Source organism: Mustelus asterias, unplaced genomic scaffold, assembly GCF_964213995.1.
Source record: "Mustelus asterias unplaced genomic scaffold, sMusAst1.hap1.1 HAP1_SCAFFOLD_42, whole genome shotgun sequence".
Classification (NCBI taxonomy): domain Eukaryota; kingdom Metazoa; phylum Chordata; class Chondrichthyes; order Carcharhiniformes; family Triakidae; genus Mustelus; species Mustelus asterias.
In genome coordinates this window covers 2,758,123-2,777,728 of record NW_027590119.1, presented here as the reverse complement: position 1 = coordinate 2,777,728, position 19,606 = coordinate 2,758,123, and the positions used below count along the sequence as shown (strand labels likewise).

At 46.9% G+C, this 19,606-nt stretch overlaps 2 protein-coding genes across 2 annotated transcripts; one reads left to right on the top strand and one right to left on the bottom strand.

Annotated features, from left to right (window-relative positions):
- The first annotated feature begins 1,014 nt into the window (after positions 1-1,014).
- LOC144482747 (uncharacterized) lies at positions 1,015-5,084 on the top strand. Its single transcript, XM_078201583.1, has 2 exons — positions 1,015-1,141; positions 3,296-5,084. The coding sequence occupies exon 2, from the start codon at positions 3,654-3,656 to the stop codon at positions 4,266-4,268; it is 615 nt and encodes a 204-aa protein (XP_078057709.1). The 5' UTR covers positions 1,015-1,141; positions 3,296-3,653; the 3' UTR covers positions 4,269-5,084.
- A 3,328-nt stretch (positions 5,085-8,412) lies between these two features.
- LOC144482748 (uncharacterized) lies at positions 8,413-11,974 on the bottom strand. Its single transcript, XM_078201584.1, has 2 exons — positions 11,923-11,974; positions 8,413-10,609 (listed from the first exon to the last, which is right to left on the bottom strand). The coding sequence occupies exon 2, from the start codon at positions 10,195-10,197 to the stop codon at positions 9,271-9,273; it is 927 nt and encodes a 308-aa protein (XP_078057710.1). The 5' UTR covers positions 10,198-10,609; positions 11,923-11,974; the 3' UTR covers positions 8,413-9,270.
- Positions 11,975-19,606: the final 7,632 nt, after the last annotated feature.

Here is a 19,606-nt window from a genome sequence, read left to right as displayed (position 1 = left end):
TGAGGAGAGACTGACGAGGTTAGGATGGTTTTCGTTGGAGTTCAGATGAATGAGGGAGGATCTCATAGAGACTTATAAAATTCTAACAGGTCGAGACAGGATAGCTGCAGGGAGGATGTTTCTGATGGTGGGGGAGTCCAGAACCAAGGGTCACAGTCTGAGGATTCAGGGTAGACCATTTAGGACGGAGGTAAGGAGACATTTCTTCACCCAAAGAGTGGTGAGCCTGTGGAATTCATGACCACAGGAAGTAATTGATGCCAAAACATTGAATGTATTCAAAAGCGGCTCGATATAGCACTTGGAGCAAATGGGATCAAAGGTTATGGGGAGAAAGCAGGATTAGACTATTGAGTTGCTTGATCATCCATGATCTTAATGAATGGCAGAGCAGGCTCGAAGGGCCAAATGGCTTATCCTGCTCCTATCTTCTATGTTTCTCTTAAATTTCTTTAAGAGAGAGAGAGAGACCTGGGCCAACCTTTCCTGAGTCTGCACTCTCCCTGGATTCACTTCCTTTTCCTTCAGTTGTTGCAATTCTCCAATTACCCCCAGAATGAGAAAAGAAGGTGTTTTACTCACAGATGTTGGCCTCTTTTAGGTTGAGACTGAAGGAAGTTTGAGTCTGTCTGAAGCTCAATCTTCATTCACACAAAGCCCGCGCTCTGATTGGCTGGAGGACCACGGTCTTTCCGGTCCTCCAAGTCTTCCCATTGGCCAGAGCTGGTGAGCGGAAGTGAATCAGAAGTGCGCATGTGCGGGTTTTGGGGGAATGCGCATGTGCGGGTGTGGGGCGGGGCCCGGGCCACAGCTGGCGCACTGACCATTGTCTGTCCGGGTCTTCCAGCCTTTCCCATTGGACAACAGCTCAAGCGCGGCTGGAGGGCAAAGTCCCGCCCACCCCCACGTGGGGCTCCGCCCCTCATTGTCTGTCTGCGTGGGATTGACCAATGGGAACTCTGGAGGACCGGCAGTACTCGGGTCCTCCAGCCAATCAGAGCTCCCCTATTGTCTGAATGCGGAAGTTGCACAATGAGCTTGTTCAGCTGCTCATTCCTGCCCAGCGAAGCTGCTGCTGCTCTCTTTCTGAATGAAGATTGAGCTTCAGACAGGCTCAAACTTCCTTCTGTCTTCAACATCTGTGAGTAAAACACTTTCTTTTTTCCCCCTTTCCATTTATTTTCTCATTCTGGGGGAAATTGTTGACTTGCAGCAACTGATCACGAGAAATAGAAGCAGGAGCGGCCACCAGGCCCTTGAAGCCTGTCCCGCCATTCAATCAGATCATAGCTGACTGATGCTGGTTTCAACTCCAGCACGGTAGCACAGTGGTTAGCACTGCTGCTTCACAGCTCCAGGGTCCCGGGTTCGATTCCCGGCTCGGGTCACTGTCTGTGTGGAGTTTGCACATTCTCCTCGTGTCTGCGTGGGTTTCCTCCGGGTGCTCCGGTTTCCTCCCACAGTCCAAAGATGTGCGAGTTAGGTTGATTGGCCAGGTTAAAAATTGCCCCTTAGAGTCCTGAGATGCGTAGGTTAGAGGGATTAGTGGGTAAATATGTGGGGGTAGGGCCTGGGTGGGATTGTGGTCGGTGCAGACTCGATGGGCCGAATGGCCTCCTTCTGCACTGTAGGGTTTCTATGATTTCTATGATACTGTGCCATTTCCCCATAGCCCTCTATTCCCCGATCTATCAAATATGTATCCACCTCCACTTTAAATACTTCTAACGATCCAGCCTCCACCACCCTTTGGGGCGGGGAATTCCAGAGCTTCATCATCCTCTGTGAGAAGAAATTCCTGCACACCTCAGTTTTAAATGACTGACCCTTTATTTTGTTTGAAAATATCTCACCATCTACCCTGTCAAGCCCCCTCAGGATCTGAAATGTTTCAATAACTCCTTTGTCTTCAAAATTTCAAGGAACACAGACCTTGACAATTTACTCCCTCGTGATAAGACAACCCTCCTATCCCAGGAATTAGCCTGGTGAATTTCCTTTGGACTATGTCCAATATTACTATATCCTTGTTTAGATAAGGGGATCAAAACTGTATGCATTATCCCGGGTGAGGCATCACCAACACACTGTACAGATGCAACAAAACCTCCCTGTTTTTAAACTCCAACCCCTTTGCACTAAAAGCCAAAATGCCATTTTCCTTTTTACCTATTGTGTGAACCTGCCTGCTAGCTTTTTGTGATTCATGCACAAGAACACCAAGATCCCTCTGTACTTCACTCACCGGCAGCCGCTCTCCATTTAGATAATCTCCCTGTTGATTCCTCCAACTGAAATACATGACCTCACACTTCCCCACTTTAAACTCCATTTGCCAGGTTTTGAAGAGAGGGGTGACTTTATTGCATCTTCCCCAATGCCCGACTCATCTTTCCCAGGCCCTATCCCTGTAGCCCTACATTTTTACCCCACTAATCCACCTAATCTACATCTATTGGGACACAAAGGGGCAATTTAGCATGGCCAATCAATTTAACCCGCACATCTTTGGACTGTGGGAAGAACCTGGAGAACTCAGAAATCCACACAGACATGGAGAGAATGCGCATACTCCACACAGACTGTCACCGGGATTGAACCTGGGTCCCTGGCACTGTGAGGCAGCAGTGCTAACCACTGTGCTGCCATGGCGCCATATCTAAATAAACTATCCTAAATGATTAGCTATTTGCTCTTTGATTATTGACTCCAGCGTCTTGCCAATAATAGATATTAAATTAACTGACCTATAGTTCTCTGCCTTCTGCCTTTCTCCCTTTTTGACCAAGGGAATCACATTGGCTGATTGCCAATCTTCTGATACTCTCCCGGAATCTAGCAAGTTACGAAAAATTTAAACAAAATTCTCCACTATCTCTTCAGCAACCTCCATTAAAAAGCTAGCGTGCAGTTCATTGGGTCCTGGTGACTTGTCCGCCCTTAGTCACTGAAGGGAAAGGAAGTGAGTCCAGTCTATATAATCCATACATTTTTCGTCCAGTCATATAGACATATCTGTGTCTGGCAGCCTGCATGGAGATTTCCAGCTCTCTGTGTCCAGGACAGGAAGCAGTGAGCATGGATCTGTCAATCAGCCTCAATCAGCACCTTCAGGAGAATTGGGAGGGTGAATATTAGATACAGCAGAGTGAGAATGGAGGGAGAGTGTGTGGGATGGAGATTGACAGCTTTTGGGGAATGAGAGAGAAAGGAATGTTTCATAGAAACTAGAATTGTCTGTTCTGAATTTCTATCCTGTACTGACACTGATGACTTTTGTAAATTCCTTTTACAGGATATCAGAAGGTGAGAATTTACAGACAGAAATCTCAAACCAAACATCACATCAACATCTGACAGAATCACTCAATTCATCGGGACCTGAATATCACTGACCTTTCAATCTAGAAGGGGAAAGGTTTCTCTGTTCTGTCAGCTTCTGAAGATTTTAAGTATCTGTGTGACTGGAAAAGCACCAAGACACACACACACCTGAGTCAGAGTGCTCCAGTGCACTGAGTGTGGAAAGAGCTTTAACCAGTTACACAGCCTGAAAATACATCGCAGCATTCACAGCGGGGAGAGATTGTACCCTGTTCTGTGTGAGATTTAACTGATTGTTTAACCTGGAGAGTCACAAGGACACCCGCACCATGGGGAAACCGTGGAAATGTGGGGACTGTGGGAAGGGATACATGTGCCCATCTCGGCTGGAAATCCATCGACGCAGTCACACTGGCGAGAGGTCCTTCAGCTGCTGTGTGTCTGGGAAGGGATTCACTCAGTCATCCGAACTGCGGACACACCAACTAGTTCACACTGGGGAGAGGCCATTCACCTGCTCTGTGTGTGGGAAGGGATTCACTCAGTCATCCAGCCTGCAGGCACACCAGCGAGTTCACACTGGGAAGAAGCCATTCACCTGCTGCGTGTGTGGGAAGATATTCAGTCAGTTATCCAACCAGCAGAGACACCAGCGAGTTCATAATGGGGAGAGACCATTCACCTGCCCTGTGTGTGGGAAGGGATTCCGTCAGTTATCCACCCTGCAGAAACACCAGCGAGTTCACACTGGGGAGAGGCCTTTCACCTGCCCTCAGTGTGAGAAAGGATTCTCCAACTCTTCCAGCCTGCAGACAGCGCATTCACACTGGAGAGAGACCATTCACCTGCTCTCAGTGTGGGAAGGGATTTACTGCCTCATCCAGTTTGCAGACACACCAGCAAGTTCACACCGGAGAGAGGCCGTTCACCTGCCCGAAGTGTGAGAAGGGATTCACTAACTCATCCAGCCTGCGGACACACCAGCGAGTTCACACTGGGGAGAGGCCGTTCACCTGCTCTGTGTGGGAAGGGATTCAGAGTTTCATCCCAGCTGCTGCGACACCAACAAGTTCACGAGTGATTCCAGGGGTTGGATTCTGCTGTTATTGTTTCTGCTCTCAATTACATCCAGGACTGCATTTTGTTCATTCTCACAGTTGGTCAATGGGGAGGGTCGGAGGGTTTCTTTCTGCTGGACTGGCCGGTCTCACCACTTTGCCTCCAGTGGGCTGATGCTCTTTGAGTCTTGTTGCGAATACCTGGTTTCAAATTTCACAAGGATCACAGAGTGACAGGGTGTTAGGAAGTTAAGAGTCAGTATTTCTGTTTGAAACTTCCCAAATGCTCATCCAATTTCCTTTGTAATTGTTTATTGTCTCCACTTCCTCCACCCTCGGAGGCAGCGAGTTCCAGGTCATTACCATTCGCTGCATCAGAATATTCTTCTTCACATCCCCCCCCCCCCTCGCATCTCTGTTCCAAAACCTTAAATCTGTGTCCCCCTCGTCCTTGTCCCATCAGTTAATGAGAACAGCTTTTCTTTGTCCACCTTATCTAAACCTGTCAGAATCTTGTCCACCTCTATCAAATCTCCCTTCAACCTCCTTTGCTCCAAGGAGAACAACCCCAGCCTGACATTGACAATAAAGAACAAACTAACATAATATGTTACTACCTGAAATTAAATGGGAATGTTTAATTTCTGTTTTAAAGATATTGTGAATATATTGTCCTGGCCAATAAAGAAATTGCAATAACTCACCTTGGGTGTGGTTGAATGGAATATATCAATCTGGTATCCACCTACAGTCCAGTGAATGTCTGGAATGTGTAGCTGGAAATCCCTCCCTAACAGCACTGTGGGTGTACCTACACCTCAGGCATTGTAGCAGTTCAAGAAGGCAGTGTGGGGTTGACCATGGCCGAGGCAGCTACATACAGCCACATATTCTGTTATAATTGAAGGACAGCAGATTGAATGTGAGGCATTGTGGGACTGGACTATCTTGACCACATTCCTGTGACTGCTCAGTTTCTGCAATCACGGACCATTAAAGCTGCTCAGCAGGGCCCCGACAGAGGACCTGGTGAGAATATTTACTCAGAATGAGTTAGAATTAAACTTATTCCAGGACTGGCTGGTGTTCAGTGGCTGAGATACTTGAATCTGTAAAAAGGGGGTCTGACCAATCAACAAACGATGATAGGTAGTTGGTTCAAAGCGTTCTCAGGCATTATTTAAATTATTTTATCATATATTTGTGACCTGATAGTTGAAGTGACAGATACTCCAAGTAGCACTGGACTGAAAAGCAGACCTCTGAGAGTAGATTCTAATGGTTATAATCTTACCCAAGCATGGCCAGTGAAAAACCAGAGCTCGAGTGGGTACCGGACAGGTCTCTTACCTGCCATTTGGAAACTAAGAACAAGAAACTTATTGATACAATGTTAAGAGAATAGAGCCAACGTTTTGAGTCTGGATTACACTTCAGAAGAGCTCTTATGAAAGGTCATCCAGACTTGAAACATTGGCTCTATTCTCTCTCCACAGATACTGTCAGACCTGCTGAGATTTTCCAGCATTTTCTGTTTTTGTTTCAGATTCCAGATTCCGCAGTATTTTACTTTTATGATAAAATGATTAGTTCTGATTGGAATCCCCACGACTCTCCCGCCAAATAGAGGGAGTGGTGGCAAGGGGAAAAAAGGATAAGGATGATAAAGTCTGGGTTCTGATTCTCATGTAGAACTAACAAAATGAGTGAATCAGTTTATAAAGAACAGAAGTTACCCATCCCTAACAAAAACTGATCAAATTAAAATTATTCGGTTGAGGAAGAAAACAAAAAGAATAATAGATGAAGTTTAAAATTAAGATTGTTTTGTTGTTAGAGATTTTTTAAATTATGTAAAGTGATGTAATTGTGTGCCAAGTTTTTGCTGCTCACTCCCCACCCCTTTAGGTTCTGTAGAAAAGTTAACCCTTTCAGCAGACAGTTCATTTGTTTTTAAATCGCCCGGAAACGTATGTCTATTTTGCTTTATAATTGAGGATTTATGGGAACCAGTTAAATGTGGAAATTTTAAGCATAGCCACTAAGACCATATTCACTTGCGGTGTGACCCTGAGTCAGGAACAGTTTCAGAGTCAACAACCTGTTACTGAGAACATGGCAGAGGATCATGCTGCTGTGGATGTTCACCAGGAAATGGTTCCTGTGTTTCCAGCTTTGCCAGTTGACTCTGCTGTGGGAGTGGAAGAGGAATGTTCATGTACAGATTCTCAAACTGCCTCTTCACCTCCCATTCCAGATCCACCATTACAAGATTTACCAGTCTTGTAATGGTGGATCTGGAATGGTCGCAATGCAACCACAAAGCTCCTGACAGACTTCCGTATCATTAAAGACATTACTTTGTTGTATTTCTGTCCTAATGGGGGATTGAAATTTAAGGGGAGGAGAAGTGTTACAGAGTGTTCTTCTCAGCCTCTCTCCCTTCTGAGCACGTGCGGGCTTTGGGCGGGGTTTCAGTCTGCAAGTCCAGGCTGGTTCCAATGCTCCTGTTTCCTTTTGTTTGCCAATGAGTTTTAAACGTTGTTATTTATATAAAGAACATTCTGCTTTTAACAATGCATTTGACTACCTTATTTGTGGACTGACGTTCCCACAATTGTAAAGCAGGAGATTAGTTAAATGGACAGCCTGAATTGAGAGACAATTAAAGAATAAATGATTCATTAATACAGATGTTAGGCTGGAAATGTAAATTTGAACACAAAAGTTTATAACGTTTAGAATTATAAAGATATAAAGAATGTTTAAAATGCTGTGGGGATTATACGATGTTCCCTTCTGAGGCCAACAGAATAGAAAAAAAACAGATAACAAGACTTGTTAGCGTGGCGCGGTGCCACAGGTTCGCACTGCTGCCTCACAGCGCCAGGGACCTGGGTTCGATTCCCGGCTTGGGTGACTGTGCAGAGTCTGCACGTTCTCCCCGTGTCTGCGTGGGTTTCCTCTGGGTGATCCAGTTTGTTCCCGAAGTCCAAAGGACGTGTGGGTTAGGTGGATTGGCCATGCTAAATTCTCCCTCAGTGTACCCGAACAGATGTCGGAGTGTTGCGACTAGGGGGATTTTCCCAGTAACTTCATTGCAGTGTTAATGTCAGCATACTTGTGACACTAATTAATAAACTTTAAAACATTGTTAACCTTGACTGGAGGGAATGAATCGTCTCCTGTTCAAGATGTCTCAACATTGAATGACTGATGTTAACCAATTATTGGTCGACACTCAGGCTTCCCCAAGCTAAGAGATATCATTTGAGAGAAAGAATTGTCTTAAAATTCAGACAATGTGCGCAATTAGCTAAAAACCAAACCAGTTTCATTATTGACAAGTTATAGACCAATTGGCTAATTCCCAACAATTGGCTGAGCAGGGCTTTCTACATGTTGAAAGTATAAAAAAGGGGATTCAAGAAACCAATTTGGCAAAAGTTTTTAAAAGTTCAAGGTGTTTTTAAGCTTATTTATTCGTGTCACACATTCACACTGCAATGAAGTTACGCTGAAAATCCTTTAGACACCACACTGGTGCCTGTTCGGGGAAACTGAGGGAGAATTTAACATGCTCAATGTACCTAACCAGCAAGTCCTTTGGACTTTGGGGAAAAAACCCCCACAGACAGGGGAGAATATGCAGACTCTGCACAGACAGTGACCCAAGGTGGAACTCAAACCCGGGTCTCTGGCGCTGTGAGGCAGCAGTGCGAACCACTGTGTCCTACAGAAATGTGTTGGGAGCTGTTGATTTTACAAGTTATCCGTGTTTTCAGAGCCACCACTTCATGTCCTGGTCTGAGAGGGATGGAGAGAAGTTAAAGTTAAGCTTTCTCCTTTACTTTTTTATCTTTCTGACTTGTTACATTTTTAATGGTGAATAAACTTTCTGAATTCACCATTTAAAGTGTTCTTTCTTGCCATATGGTTGAGTCACTGGAACCTGGGTGATTTATGATTAGGGAGGTTGTTGTAAACAAGTGAACCCCATAAATCTTAGTTCAAACAAATCAAAATTCTTACATATGGAATGCAATCCTTTATTACGAGAGAAATTAAACAGAGAAGTAAAGATGTTCTGCTTCAGTTATACAGGGCGTTGCTGGAACTGCATCTTGAATAGGGGCTGCAGTTTTTGTCTCCTATTAAACAAAGGATTGTAGAATCCCTACAGTACAGACAGAGGCCGTTCTGTCCATCGAGTCTGTACCAAACACCATCCCATGCAGGCCCTATTCCCATAACCACATGCATTTACTCCAGCCAGTCCGCCTGACACTAAGGGTCAATTTAACACGGCCAAATCAACCTAACCCACACATCTTTGGACTGTGGGAGGAAACCGGAGCACCCGGAGGAAACCCACACAGACACGGGGAGAATGTCCAAACTCCACACAGACAGTGACCCAGGCTGGAATTGAACCTGGGTCCCTGGCGTTGTGAGGCAGCAGTGCTAACTACTGTGCTGCCGTGCTGTCCCATTTTATAAATACCATGGAAGCAGTTCAGAGGAGATTTACTAGATTGATTCCCAATCCAGTAGTGTGAAATATTAACACTGTTTCTCTCTCCATAAATGTTGCCAGACCTAATGCATTTTTCCAGTCCTTTCTGTATTTATTTCAGATCTACCTGTAGTGGTAGGAAAAACACTATTTACTATCCAGGATAAATAAATGTCCTTCATCAGCTTTTGTGGATCATTTCAGTGGCAATGTGCTCTCCCAGGCTCAAAGAGCATCAGCCCACTGGAAGCAAAATTGTGAGACCGGCCAGTCCAGCAGAAAGAAACCCTCCGACCCTCCCACTTCACCAACTGTCAGAATGAACATGGTTCAGTCCTGGATGTGATTAATAGCAGCATCCAACCCCTGTCATCATTCGTGAACTCGCTGGTGTCTCCGCAGGCTGGATGACTGAGTGAATCCCTTCCCACACAAACAGCAGGTGAATGGTCTCTCCCCAGTGTGAACTCGCTGGTGTCTCCGCAGGCTGGATGACTGAGTGAATCCCTTCCCACACAAACAGCAGGTGAACGGTCTCTCCCCAGTGTGAACTCGCTGGTGCTCCCGCAGGCTGGATGACGTTCTAAATTTCTTTGTGCAGTGAGAGCAGCTGAACGGTCTCTCCTCAGTGTGAATGCGCTGGTGGATAACCAGATCCCGAGAACTTTTGAAACCACTGCCACAGTCAGAGCATTTAAAGGGTCTCTCCTGGGTGTGAGTGAGATTGTGACTCAGCAGGCTGGATGAATGAGTGAATCCCTTCCCACACACAGAGCAGGTGAACGGTCTCTCCCTGGTGTGAACCCGCTGGTGCTCCCGCAGGTGAGATAACGTTCTAAATGTCTTTGTGCAGTGAGAGCAGCTGAACGGTCTCTCCCCAGTGTGAATCCGCTGGTGGATCGTCAGTTCCCGAGAGCTTTTGAAACCATTTCCACAGTCAGAGCATTTAAAGGGTCTCTCATTGCTGTGAGTGACTTTGTGCTTTGACAGATTGGATAACTGCATAAATCCTTTCCCACACACCAAGCAGATGAATGGTCTCTCTCCAGTGTGAACACGCTGGTGTCTCTGCAGATCGGGTAAATGAGCGAATCCGTTCCCACACTCAAAGCAGATGAACGCTCTTTCTCCAGTGTGAACCAGTCGATGTCGCTGCAGATGATATAACCGAGTGAATCCCTTCCCACACACAGAACAGGTGTACGGCTTCTCTCCAGTGTGAATACGTCGATGAATTTGCAGCTCAGAGGGGGTTTTGCAACCTTTCCCACAGTCCCCACATTTCCACAGTTTCTCCATGTTGCAGGTGTCCTTGTGTTGCTCGAGGTTTGACCATCAGTTGAAGTCTCACACAGAACAAGATTATAGTGCCCTGCTGTGATGGGGCAATATTTTTTCAGGCTGTGTAACTGGGAGGCTCTTTCCACAGTCACTGCATGGGAAAATCTCAGTTGATTTTGTGTGTGTGTGTGTGTGTGTGTGTGTGTGTGTGTGTGTGTGTGTGTGTGTGTGTGTGTGTGTGTGTGTGAGTCCTGTTCCAGTCACACTGATGTTTAAAGACTGCTGAAGCCAATAGAACAGAGAAACATTTCTCCTTCTGGATTCAAAGACTGAAGATATTCAGGTCCCGATGAATTGAGTGACTCTGTCAGATGTTGATGTGATGTTTGGTTTGAGATTTCTGTCTGTAAAATCCTCAACTTCTGATGTCCTGTAAAAGGAGTTTACAAAGGTTATCACTGTCAGTACAGGATAGAAATTCAGAACAGACAATTCTAGTTTCTATGGAACATTATTTCCTCTCTCATTCCCTAAGAGCTGTAAATCTCCATCCCACACACTCTCCCTCCATTCTCACTCTGCTGTATCTAATATTCACCCTCTGATTGAGGCTGATTGATAGGTCCATGCTCACTGCTTCCTGTCCTGGACAGAGAGAGCTGGAAATCTCCATGCAGGCTGCGAGACAGATATATGTCTATCTGACTGGACTAACAATGTGTGGAACATACCGACTGGATTCACTTCATTCCCTTCAGTTGCTGCAAGTCCCCAATTTCCCCCAGAATGAGAAAAGAAATGGAATGGGGGAGAAAAGAAAAAGTGTTTTACTCACAGATGTTGGCCTTTTTTAAGGTCAAACCAAATAAACAAACTCAAGTTAAATCAGGACAAAGTAAAAGGGGCAGCTCCCCAAAAGGAGGGGGAACAGCCCGAACAAAAATCAAAGTACAAAGGAAACTTAAAAACATCAAATCATAATGTGATTATTAGGGTCGATAACACACCCCAACCCCTGCAGTGCCCAACGGGGGCGGAAGGCGTCAAGCGCACCCATGGACATCGCATGTTCCCTCTCCAGGGACACCTGGCCGCGAACATAGCCGCAGTAGAGGGGCAGACAGTCAGGGTGGACGGCCCCCTCGATCGCCTGCTGCCTGGACCGATAAATGGCGCGCTTTGCCAGGCCCAGGAGCAGGTTCACAAGGAGGTCGCCATCCCGACCCACCCCTCTCTGCGAGGGTTTCCTCCGGGTGCTCCAGTTTCCTCCCACAGTCCAAAGATGTGCGGGTTAGGTTGATTGGCTATGCTAAAAAAAATTGCCCTTTAGTGTCCTGGGATGCATAGATTAGAGGGATTAACGGGTAAAATATGTAGAGATATGGGGGTAGGGCCTGGGTGGGATTGTGGTCGGTGCAGACTCGATGGGCCGAATGGCCTTTCTGTGCTGTAGGGTTTCTATGATTCTATTGTCCCTCTGAAGACAGAGGTTCTGAACCAGCCCCTGAAACCACGCCCATTGTGACCCGCCACCGACAGCAGCGCATGCGCTCCGTCTCCGCTGAAACAAGATGGCGGCCGATAACCGGGGCCTGTTCCCGGGATAAAAGCCTGGGAGCTGCAAACCCGGGACCTGCAGGGTCTTATTCGGGCCGTGCGGCCTACAGCGGATGTTTGTGAAGCCATAGCTCCCTCCCTACCCCGACTCCCGGCTCCATTTCTCCCGCAGCCCCACTGACTCACCCTCTGAAAAAAGCCGCTCCCGCATTCATAGGGCTCCGGGCAAAGTGACACTGCGCACGCTCCAGATATAGCACTGCGCCTGCGCAATAGGCTCCTGTGGAATGAATAGGACACTTTCACACCCGCAGGGGCACCTGGGAATTAAAGGCGTCATTGTCAATCAAAGACAATAATAGAAAATTATCTTGTGCAATTAAGATCAATTAATTTTTAAAAATGCATTCCTCGGAATTTGTGCGCTGCCATTCTCTATTTCTAAAATTGATTTAAACCAGTGCTCTCCTGTGGGAATACCCCGAGTTTTTAAAACTTTTCCCACTGGATTCCTCTTCTCTCTCTGCTCTCCTGAAGGTGCTCATGCTGGTTGGGTAAGTCCCACAGAGACTGGTTTCTTTCACTTTCTTTCTCCTGATGCTGAATATTCTGTTTTATGGAACGATACATCACAGATGGAAACCACTTGGCACATCCTGCCCAGTCGGGCTGTCTTTAAGATCTGTCCAATTAATCCCACAGCCCTGCTGGCAGAGTGAGAACAACATCTATTTATACTGCAGCAATGCAGAAGGTGAATGGAAAATGTTTTCCAGTTGCATACCTTTCAGACACACACCCCTAGAAAGATAAATTGGCCTGGTGTACTAAGAACAAAGAAAATTGCAGCACAGGAACAGGCCCTTCGGCACTCCAAGCCTGCACCGACCATACTGCCCGACTTAACTAAAACCCACTACCCTTCCAGGGACCATATCCCTCTATTCTCATCTCATTCATGTACTTGTCAAGACGCCGCTTAAAAGTCAAGACCGTATCTGCTTCCACTACCTCCCCCGGCAATGAATACCAGGCACCCACCACTCTCTGTGTAAAACATCTGCCTCATACATCTCTTTTAAACTTTACCCCTCGCACCTTAAACCTATTCCCCCCAGTAATTGACTCTTCCACCTTGGGAAAAAGTTTCTGACTATCCACTCTTTCCATGCCTCTCATATCTTGTCGACTTCTATCAGGTCTCCCCTCAACCTCCATCGCTCAAGTGAGAACAAACCAAGTTTCCCAACCTCTCCTCATAGCTAATGCCCCCCATACCAGGCAACATCCTGGTAAATCTTTTCTGGACCCTCTCCAAAGCCTCCACATCCTTCTGGTAGTGTGGCGACCAGAATTGAACACGATATTCCACGTGCGGCCTAACTAAGGTTCTATAAAGCTGCAACATGACTTGCCAATTTTTAAACTCAATGCCCCAGCCGATGAAGGTAAGCATGCCATATACCTTCTTGACGACCTTCTCCACCTGCATTGCCACTTTCAGTAATCTGTGCTCCTGTACACCCAGGTCCCTTTGCCTATCAATATTGTTAAAGGTTCTGCCATTTACTGTATATTTCCTATCTGTATTAGACCTTCCAAACTGCATTACCTCACATTTGTCCGGGATTAAACTCCATCTCTCCACCCAAGTCTCCAACTGGTCTATATCCTGCTGTATCCTCTGATGGTCCTCATCGCTATCCGCAAATCCACCAACCATTGTGTCGTCCGCAAACTTACCTATCAATCCAGTTACATTTTCCTCCAAATCATTTATATATATTATATATATCCTGTGTGAATTCGCTGTTGTGTCCAAAGACTGGATGGCCCAGAAAAATCCTTCCCACACAAGGAGCAGGTGAACAATCTCTCCCCAGTGTGAACTCGCTGATGTGCACTGAGGTTGGATGAACATGAGAACCCCTTTCCACAGGTGGAGCAGCTGAACGGCCTCTCCTCAGTGTGAATTTGCTGGTGTAACAGCAGGTGGGATGAGATAGTGAATCCTTTCCCAAACACAGAACAGATGGCCTCTCTCCAGTGTGACTGTGTCTATGGTTTTCCAGCAAGTACAGATAATTGAATCCTTTATCACAATCATCACATTTCCATGGTTTCTCCATTTTCCCAGCCCCAATGTGACCGTGTCGATGGGTTTCCAACCGGGATGGATAATTGAATCCTTTACCACAATCCTCACATTTCCACGGTTTGTCCATGGTGTTGGTGTCCTTCTGTCTCTCCAGGTTGGATGATTAGTTGAAGCCTCATCCACATACAGACCATGGTGTGATGTTTTTCAGGCTATGTAACTGGTTAAAGCTCTATCCGCAGTCAGTTCACTGGAGCACTCTCACTTGGGTGTATGTGTGTGTCTCAGTTCTTTTTCTGTCACATTGAATTTTGAAATTTTCTTCCACTGACAACACAGGGAACGATTTATCCCTCCACTGTCAAAAGCAATCATATTCAGGTCATGATGAATCGAATGGCTCTGTCAGACTTTGATGTGAAGTTTAGTTTGAGTTTCCTGTCTGTGACTCTTCCTCTTCTAGTTCCCTGCACAGTGTTTTAAAAAACTGCTTCAGAACAGACAATTTCAGTTTCCACGAAACATTTCTCTGTCTCATTTATCTTGAGCTGTAATCCCCATCCCACACACTCTCTCTTGTCCCTGAGCTGAAATCAAACTCATTGCCCCAACTCCACTCTGAGCCCAGCTCCCTCTCCCTCCAGCTAGATTCAATCCTCCAGACCATGTGCAGATTGAGAGTACAATCAAGGAGTCAATTATTTTCCTTCCAAGTCAGGGGACGTGCAGCCCCACTGACTCTGTTGTTACCACAATGGGCACACGTGCTCTGCTCACCAATGAAACACCACGATGACCATTCACATGGGCCTGTTCCTTGGAAAAGCTCCATTTTATTTGTGCCACAACAGCAGGGGAATTACCTCCTGCACAGGCACAAAGGTATCATCAGTCACAGAAAATAATTGCAGCTGGTGTCTCAAACCTCATTTTACCATTTGCTCTCAGACATTCTCAATTCAATTTTGAAATGCAAACTGAAATCTGGCAAAGTGGGGTAAATTAAACACATTTTAATGGTCATTTTCAGAATGACTATTCCCAAGAATTAATTCCTAAGTCAGTAAATTAAAATTCTCATCAGCAATGTAGACAGCACAGTGGTTAGCACTGCTGCCTCACAGCTCCAGGGACCTGGGTTCGATTCCCAACTTGGGTCACTGTCCGTGTGGAGTCTGCCCGTTCTCCCCATGTCTGCGTGGGTTGTCTCCAGATGCTCCGGTTTCCTCCCATCGTCCAAAGATATGCCAGTTAGGTGCATTGGCTATGCTAAATTGCCCCTTAGTGTCCTGGGATGAGTAGGTTCGAGGGATTCGCAGGTTACATATGTGGGGTTTTGGGAAAAGGGCTTAGGTGGGATTGTTGTCGGTGCAGACTCGATGGGCCGAATACCTCCTTCAGCACTCTAGGGATTCTATGAAATACTTTGGGAGAATTGCTATTTCAATGGGCATTTTCACAAATGCTATAAAATGATTTTTCAAATCAAATTAATATTTTAATGATTAATAAATAAAAAGTATTTAATAAAACAACCACCCAGTGTGGGGTTCAGGATTCTAACTCAGGGTTTCTGAGCTCCAGGAACCACGAACTGAACCAGCCGGGAATTGTCTCCACAAAACTTTCCCAACTCCCTCCCAAGGAAAAAGCTGCAAACCCGGGAGCTGCAGCTTTTTACTGGGGGTGTTTGGGCCTCCAGCGAGTGTTTGTGAATCCTCCCCGCCCACCTCCCAGGGTTTCCTTCCTTCCCAGAGATCAGAGTCCTCATTGATTTGAGGCCAAAGTGTAACCTGTTATTTATTGTCCCCCTCCCCCATCCTCTGATGTGAACCATCCTCCAGTGGCTGAGCCAGGATGGGGCCGTTAACCTGGGCCTGTTCCCGGGAGGGAGGGAGAAGCCCCGCAGCTGCAAACCAGGGAGCTGACAATGATTCTGAAGGGTTTGCGGATCCACAAAGTGTTTCCAAATCCTCCCAGCCACCGCCGAACGCTGACTCCGCTTCTCCGGGACAAACAAGCGCCAAGGACAGCAATGACACTGCGCATGCTCCACATCACAATGCCCGGGGACTGATTGACGGCAGCTCCGGACCAATAGGAATAGGGGGCGGGGCTGGAGGACCGAGCGGGAGTGGCTGGTCCTCCAACCACTCTGAGTGGATGAAGGGCGGGTCTGGAGGACCGAGCGGGAGCGACTGGTCCTCCAACCAATCGGAGTGAATGACGAGCGGGACCTGAAGCATGCGCAGTGCGGGTAATGGCGACGGACGGTTTTAACTCGGAAGCGAGATCAATACGAGGTAGAGGGCGGCGCGCGGGGAATGATAAATGTGGCGGGTGGGTGGAGAGACTTTGTAAACATGTTGTTCAAACCCAAACCCCGGAAGTGAACTTCCCGGTCCCTCCCTTTGTACCAAATGGAGCGGCAGCTTGTAGTGTTAGACCCGGGCTGACTGCCGCCATTGAGGCTGCATGTGGGAGGCCGGCAGGGATTGTGATCGGAGAGTGAAGCCCTGACGTCACAATGGAATGGGTGAGGGTGTGACGTCACAATGGATAGGATGAGTGTGATGTCACAATGGAATGGGTGAGGGTTCCAGATGAGCTGAGACTGGGCTGGAGTCGGGCGATGGCACTGACATGTGGCCCGGTGGCACAGTGGTTAGTGCAGCTGCCTAACAGCGCCAGGGACCCGGGTTCAATTCCAGCCTCGGGTCGCTGTCTGTGCAGAGTTTCTACATTCTCCCCGTGTCTGTGTGGGTTTCCTCCGGGTGTTCCGGTTTCCTTCCACAGTCCAAAGATGTGCTGGTTAGACGGATTGGCCATGATAAATTGCCACTTGGTATCAGGGGGCTTAACAGGTAAATATGTGGATTGGGCCTGGATGGGATTGTTGACGGTGCAGGCTCGATGGGCTGAATGGCCTCCTCCTACGCTGTACTTTATTATTCATTATTATTAATTAATTACTATTCTGATTTACAGCTGTTTCTGAGTTTTAACTGTATCCTCTATTGTGAACACCGAGGCAAAATACTTGTTCCATTCATCTCCCAGCTCCTTATTTTTCATTATCAATTCCTGGACTCACTTTCTATTAGACAGTAAAGAAATGAGGTCGAGCAAGTGACTGAAGTGTCAGTCAGGGAGCACTATTGGAAGCACCAATAGTTTCAAAATAGTTCTGGAAAAAGATAGGACAGGTCCACAGGTCAAGGCTCTAAACTGGAGCAGGGCCACTTTTGTGGACATTAGGCAGGATCGAGCAGATGTTGATTAGGTGAGTTTGTTTGAAGGCAAAGGAATGACTGGCAAATAGGAGGTTTTAAAAGTGTGATATCAAGAGTCCAGGGGCAGTATATTCCTGTTAAGATGAAGGGAAAGAATGGTAAATTTAGGGATCTCTGGCAGACAAGGGACATTGAGGCTCTGGTCGGGTAAAAGAAGGAAGCATACATTGGGTTTAGGCAATCGGGGACAAGTGAATCACTCTGACTATAAAAAGTGTCAGAAAATACTGAAGAGGGAAATCAGGAGGACAAAAAGAGGATATGATATGGATCTGGCAGGGAAGATTAAAGAAAATTCCAAGAGGTTCTGTAGCTATATTAAGAGTAAAAGGGTGGCGAGAAAGAGAATAGATCCCCTTAAAAATCAGTATGGCCATCTGTGTGTGGAGCCACAGGAGATGGGTGAGATTTTTAATGAATACTTCTCCTCTGTGTTTACTGCGGAGAGCACCATGGGTCAGAACATTGAATACAGGAGTTGGGACGTCTTACTGAAGTTGTAAAAAGCATTGATAAGGCCATGCTTGGAATACTGTGTACAGTTCTGGTCATCCTATTATAGAAAGGATATTATTAAACTAGAAAAAGTGCAGAAAAGATTTACTTAGGATGCTACCAGAACTTGATGGTTTGAGTTATAAGGAGAGGCTGGATAGACTGGGACTTTTTTTCCCTGGAGCGCAGGAGACTGAGGGGTGATCTTATAGAGGTCTATAAAAATAATGAGGGGCATGGATCAGCTAGATAGTCAACATCTTTTCCAAAGGTAGGGGAGTCTAAAACTAGAGGGCATAGGTTTAAGGAGAGAGGGGAGAGATACAAAAGGGGTCAGAGGGGCAATTTTTTCACACAGAGGGTGGTGAGTCTCTGGAACAAGCTGCCAGAGGTAGTAGTAGAGATGGGGGGAGAGGGGAGGAGGGGGAGGGGATGTCGGAGGGGAGGGAGGGAAGGGGAGGGGGAGGGGAGGGGAGGGGATGCCGGAGGGGAGGTGGGGAGGGGAGGAAACCGGGAGAGGGGGGTGGGGAGGGAAGGGGGTTGGGGATTGGAGGGGAGGTGGGGGAGGGGAGGTGGGGGAAGGGAGGTGGGGGAGGGGAGGGGGGAGGAGGAGCGGGGAGGAGGGGAGGGGGAGGGAGGGAGGAGGAGAGTAGGGTGACGGGAGGGAGGGAGGGGGCGCCGTGACCCCACCCTGACACAAAGTACATGTGGGGAATCACTGCATTGGATTGAGAGGTCCTCTTCGCAAAACAGTTTGCTCCCTTCAGGTGGAAAGATTTAGTCTCCAAACTCCTGGGACTTATTCCTGAAATGGACATATGCCCATCCCAACATGCCCTTTCCTCACCCCCCCTCTCCACCTTCCCACCTCCCTGTTCACCTCACCCCATATCACTTCCCCCCCTCTCCATCTTCCCACCTCCCTGTCCCCTTCACCCCCTCTCACTTCCCGATGTCCCCCTCACCCCGTCTCACTTCCCGATTTCCCCGTCCCTTCCCCGTCCATCCCTCCCACCATCTCCCTCCTGTCTTTACCCTGTCCCCCTTTCCCACGATCACCCCTTCCCCAGACCACCCCTCCCCCACCAGCCTTCCCCACTCCTCCCCCACCAGCCTTCCCCACTCCTCCCCCACCAGCCTTCCCCCCCTCCTCCCCATTCCATCCCCACCCTCCTCTCACCTTCCACCCCCACCTTCCCCATCCCTTTCCACCCATACACAGTCCTACCCCACTCCCCTTGGAGAGAACATTCTTCATTAACCGAGGCAAGATAGATAGAAACTAAAATTCCTATCTTGCCTATGTAGGTTTATTATTAAAACTTCACCCAAAGACTTGTCTGTCATCTGGAAACTGTTTGTTCCTCAAACAAGTAAACAACCTTGCTGATATTAGAACCTTGATGTGGAGCATTTGACTAACATGTGATTTTACGCTAATGCAGGAGTGTTACATCCATCACCCCTTTTACTCAATCTATTCATTCTCTCTTTGCTCATTGGCCGAGTCCAAGTTAGCCAACTTCCATTCCCTTTACAATCTCCTTCTCACAACTCGTTTTTAGATATAATTGAAGCGGTATAATTGGATATAAAAGCAGTGATAACATATAATTGCTGTATAAATTGTATCGAATTAAAAATTCTCAAGCTCTCCCTTCACCTGTATCCATCTTGTAATTTATTCTTATTTATTATTTCTCCCTCGCCTTCATTTGTCCCAATCCAAAATTCCACTTAATTTGTTCTTCCAGTCAGTTTCTCTGGAGTCTGTGTCAGTGCCTTGATCATTTCAAAATGATTTCTTACTCTTCAGGCCATATTAACCATTTCATGTCACGCTGTTAGTCAAGCAGCTGAGAAAGTCCCATTTGAATCATAGAATCATTACAGTGCAGAAGGAGGCCATTTGGCCCATCGAGTCTGCACCGACCACAATCCCATCCAGGCCCTATCCCCATACACCCACTTATTTAACCTGCTC

Bases quoted from the DNA above. Each gene is read 5' to 3' on its own strand.
- LOC144482747 (XM_078201583.1), top strand. From the start codon at position 3,654: ATGGGGAAACCGTGGAAATGTGGGGACTGTGGGAAGGGATACATGTGC.
- LOC144482748 (XM_078201584.1), bottom strand. From the start codon at position 10,197: ATGGAGAAACTGTGGAAATGTGGGGACTGTGGGAAAGGTTGCAAAACC.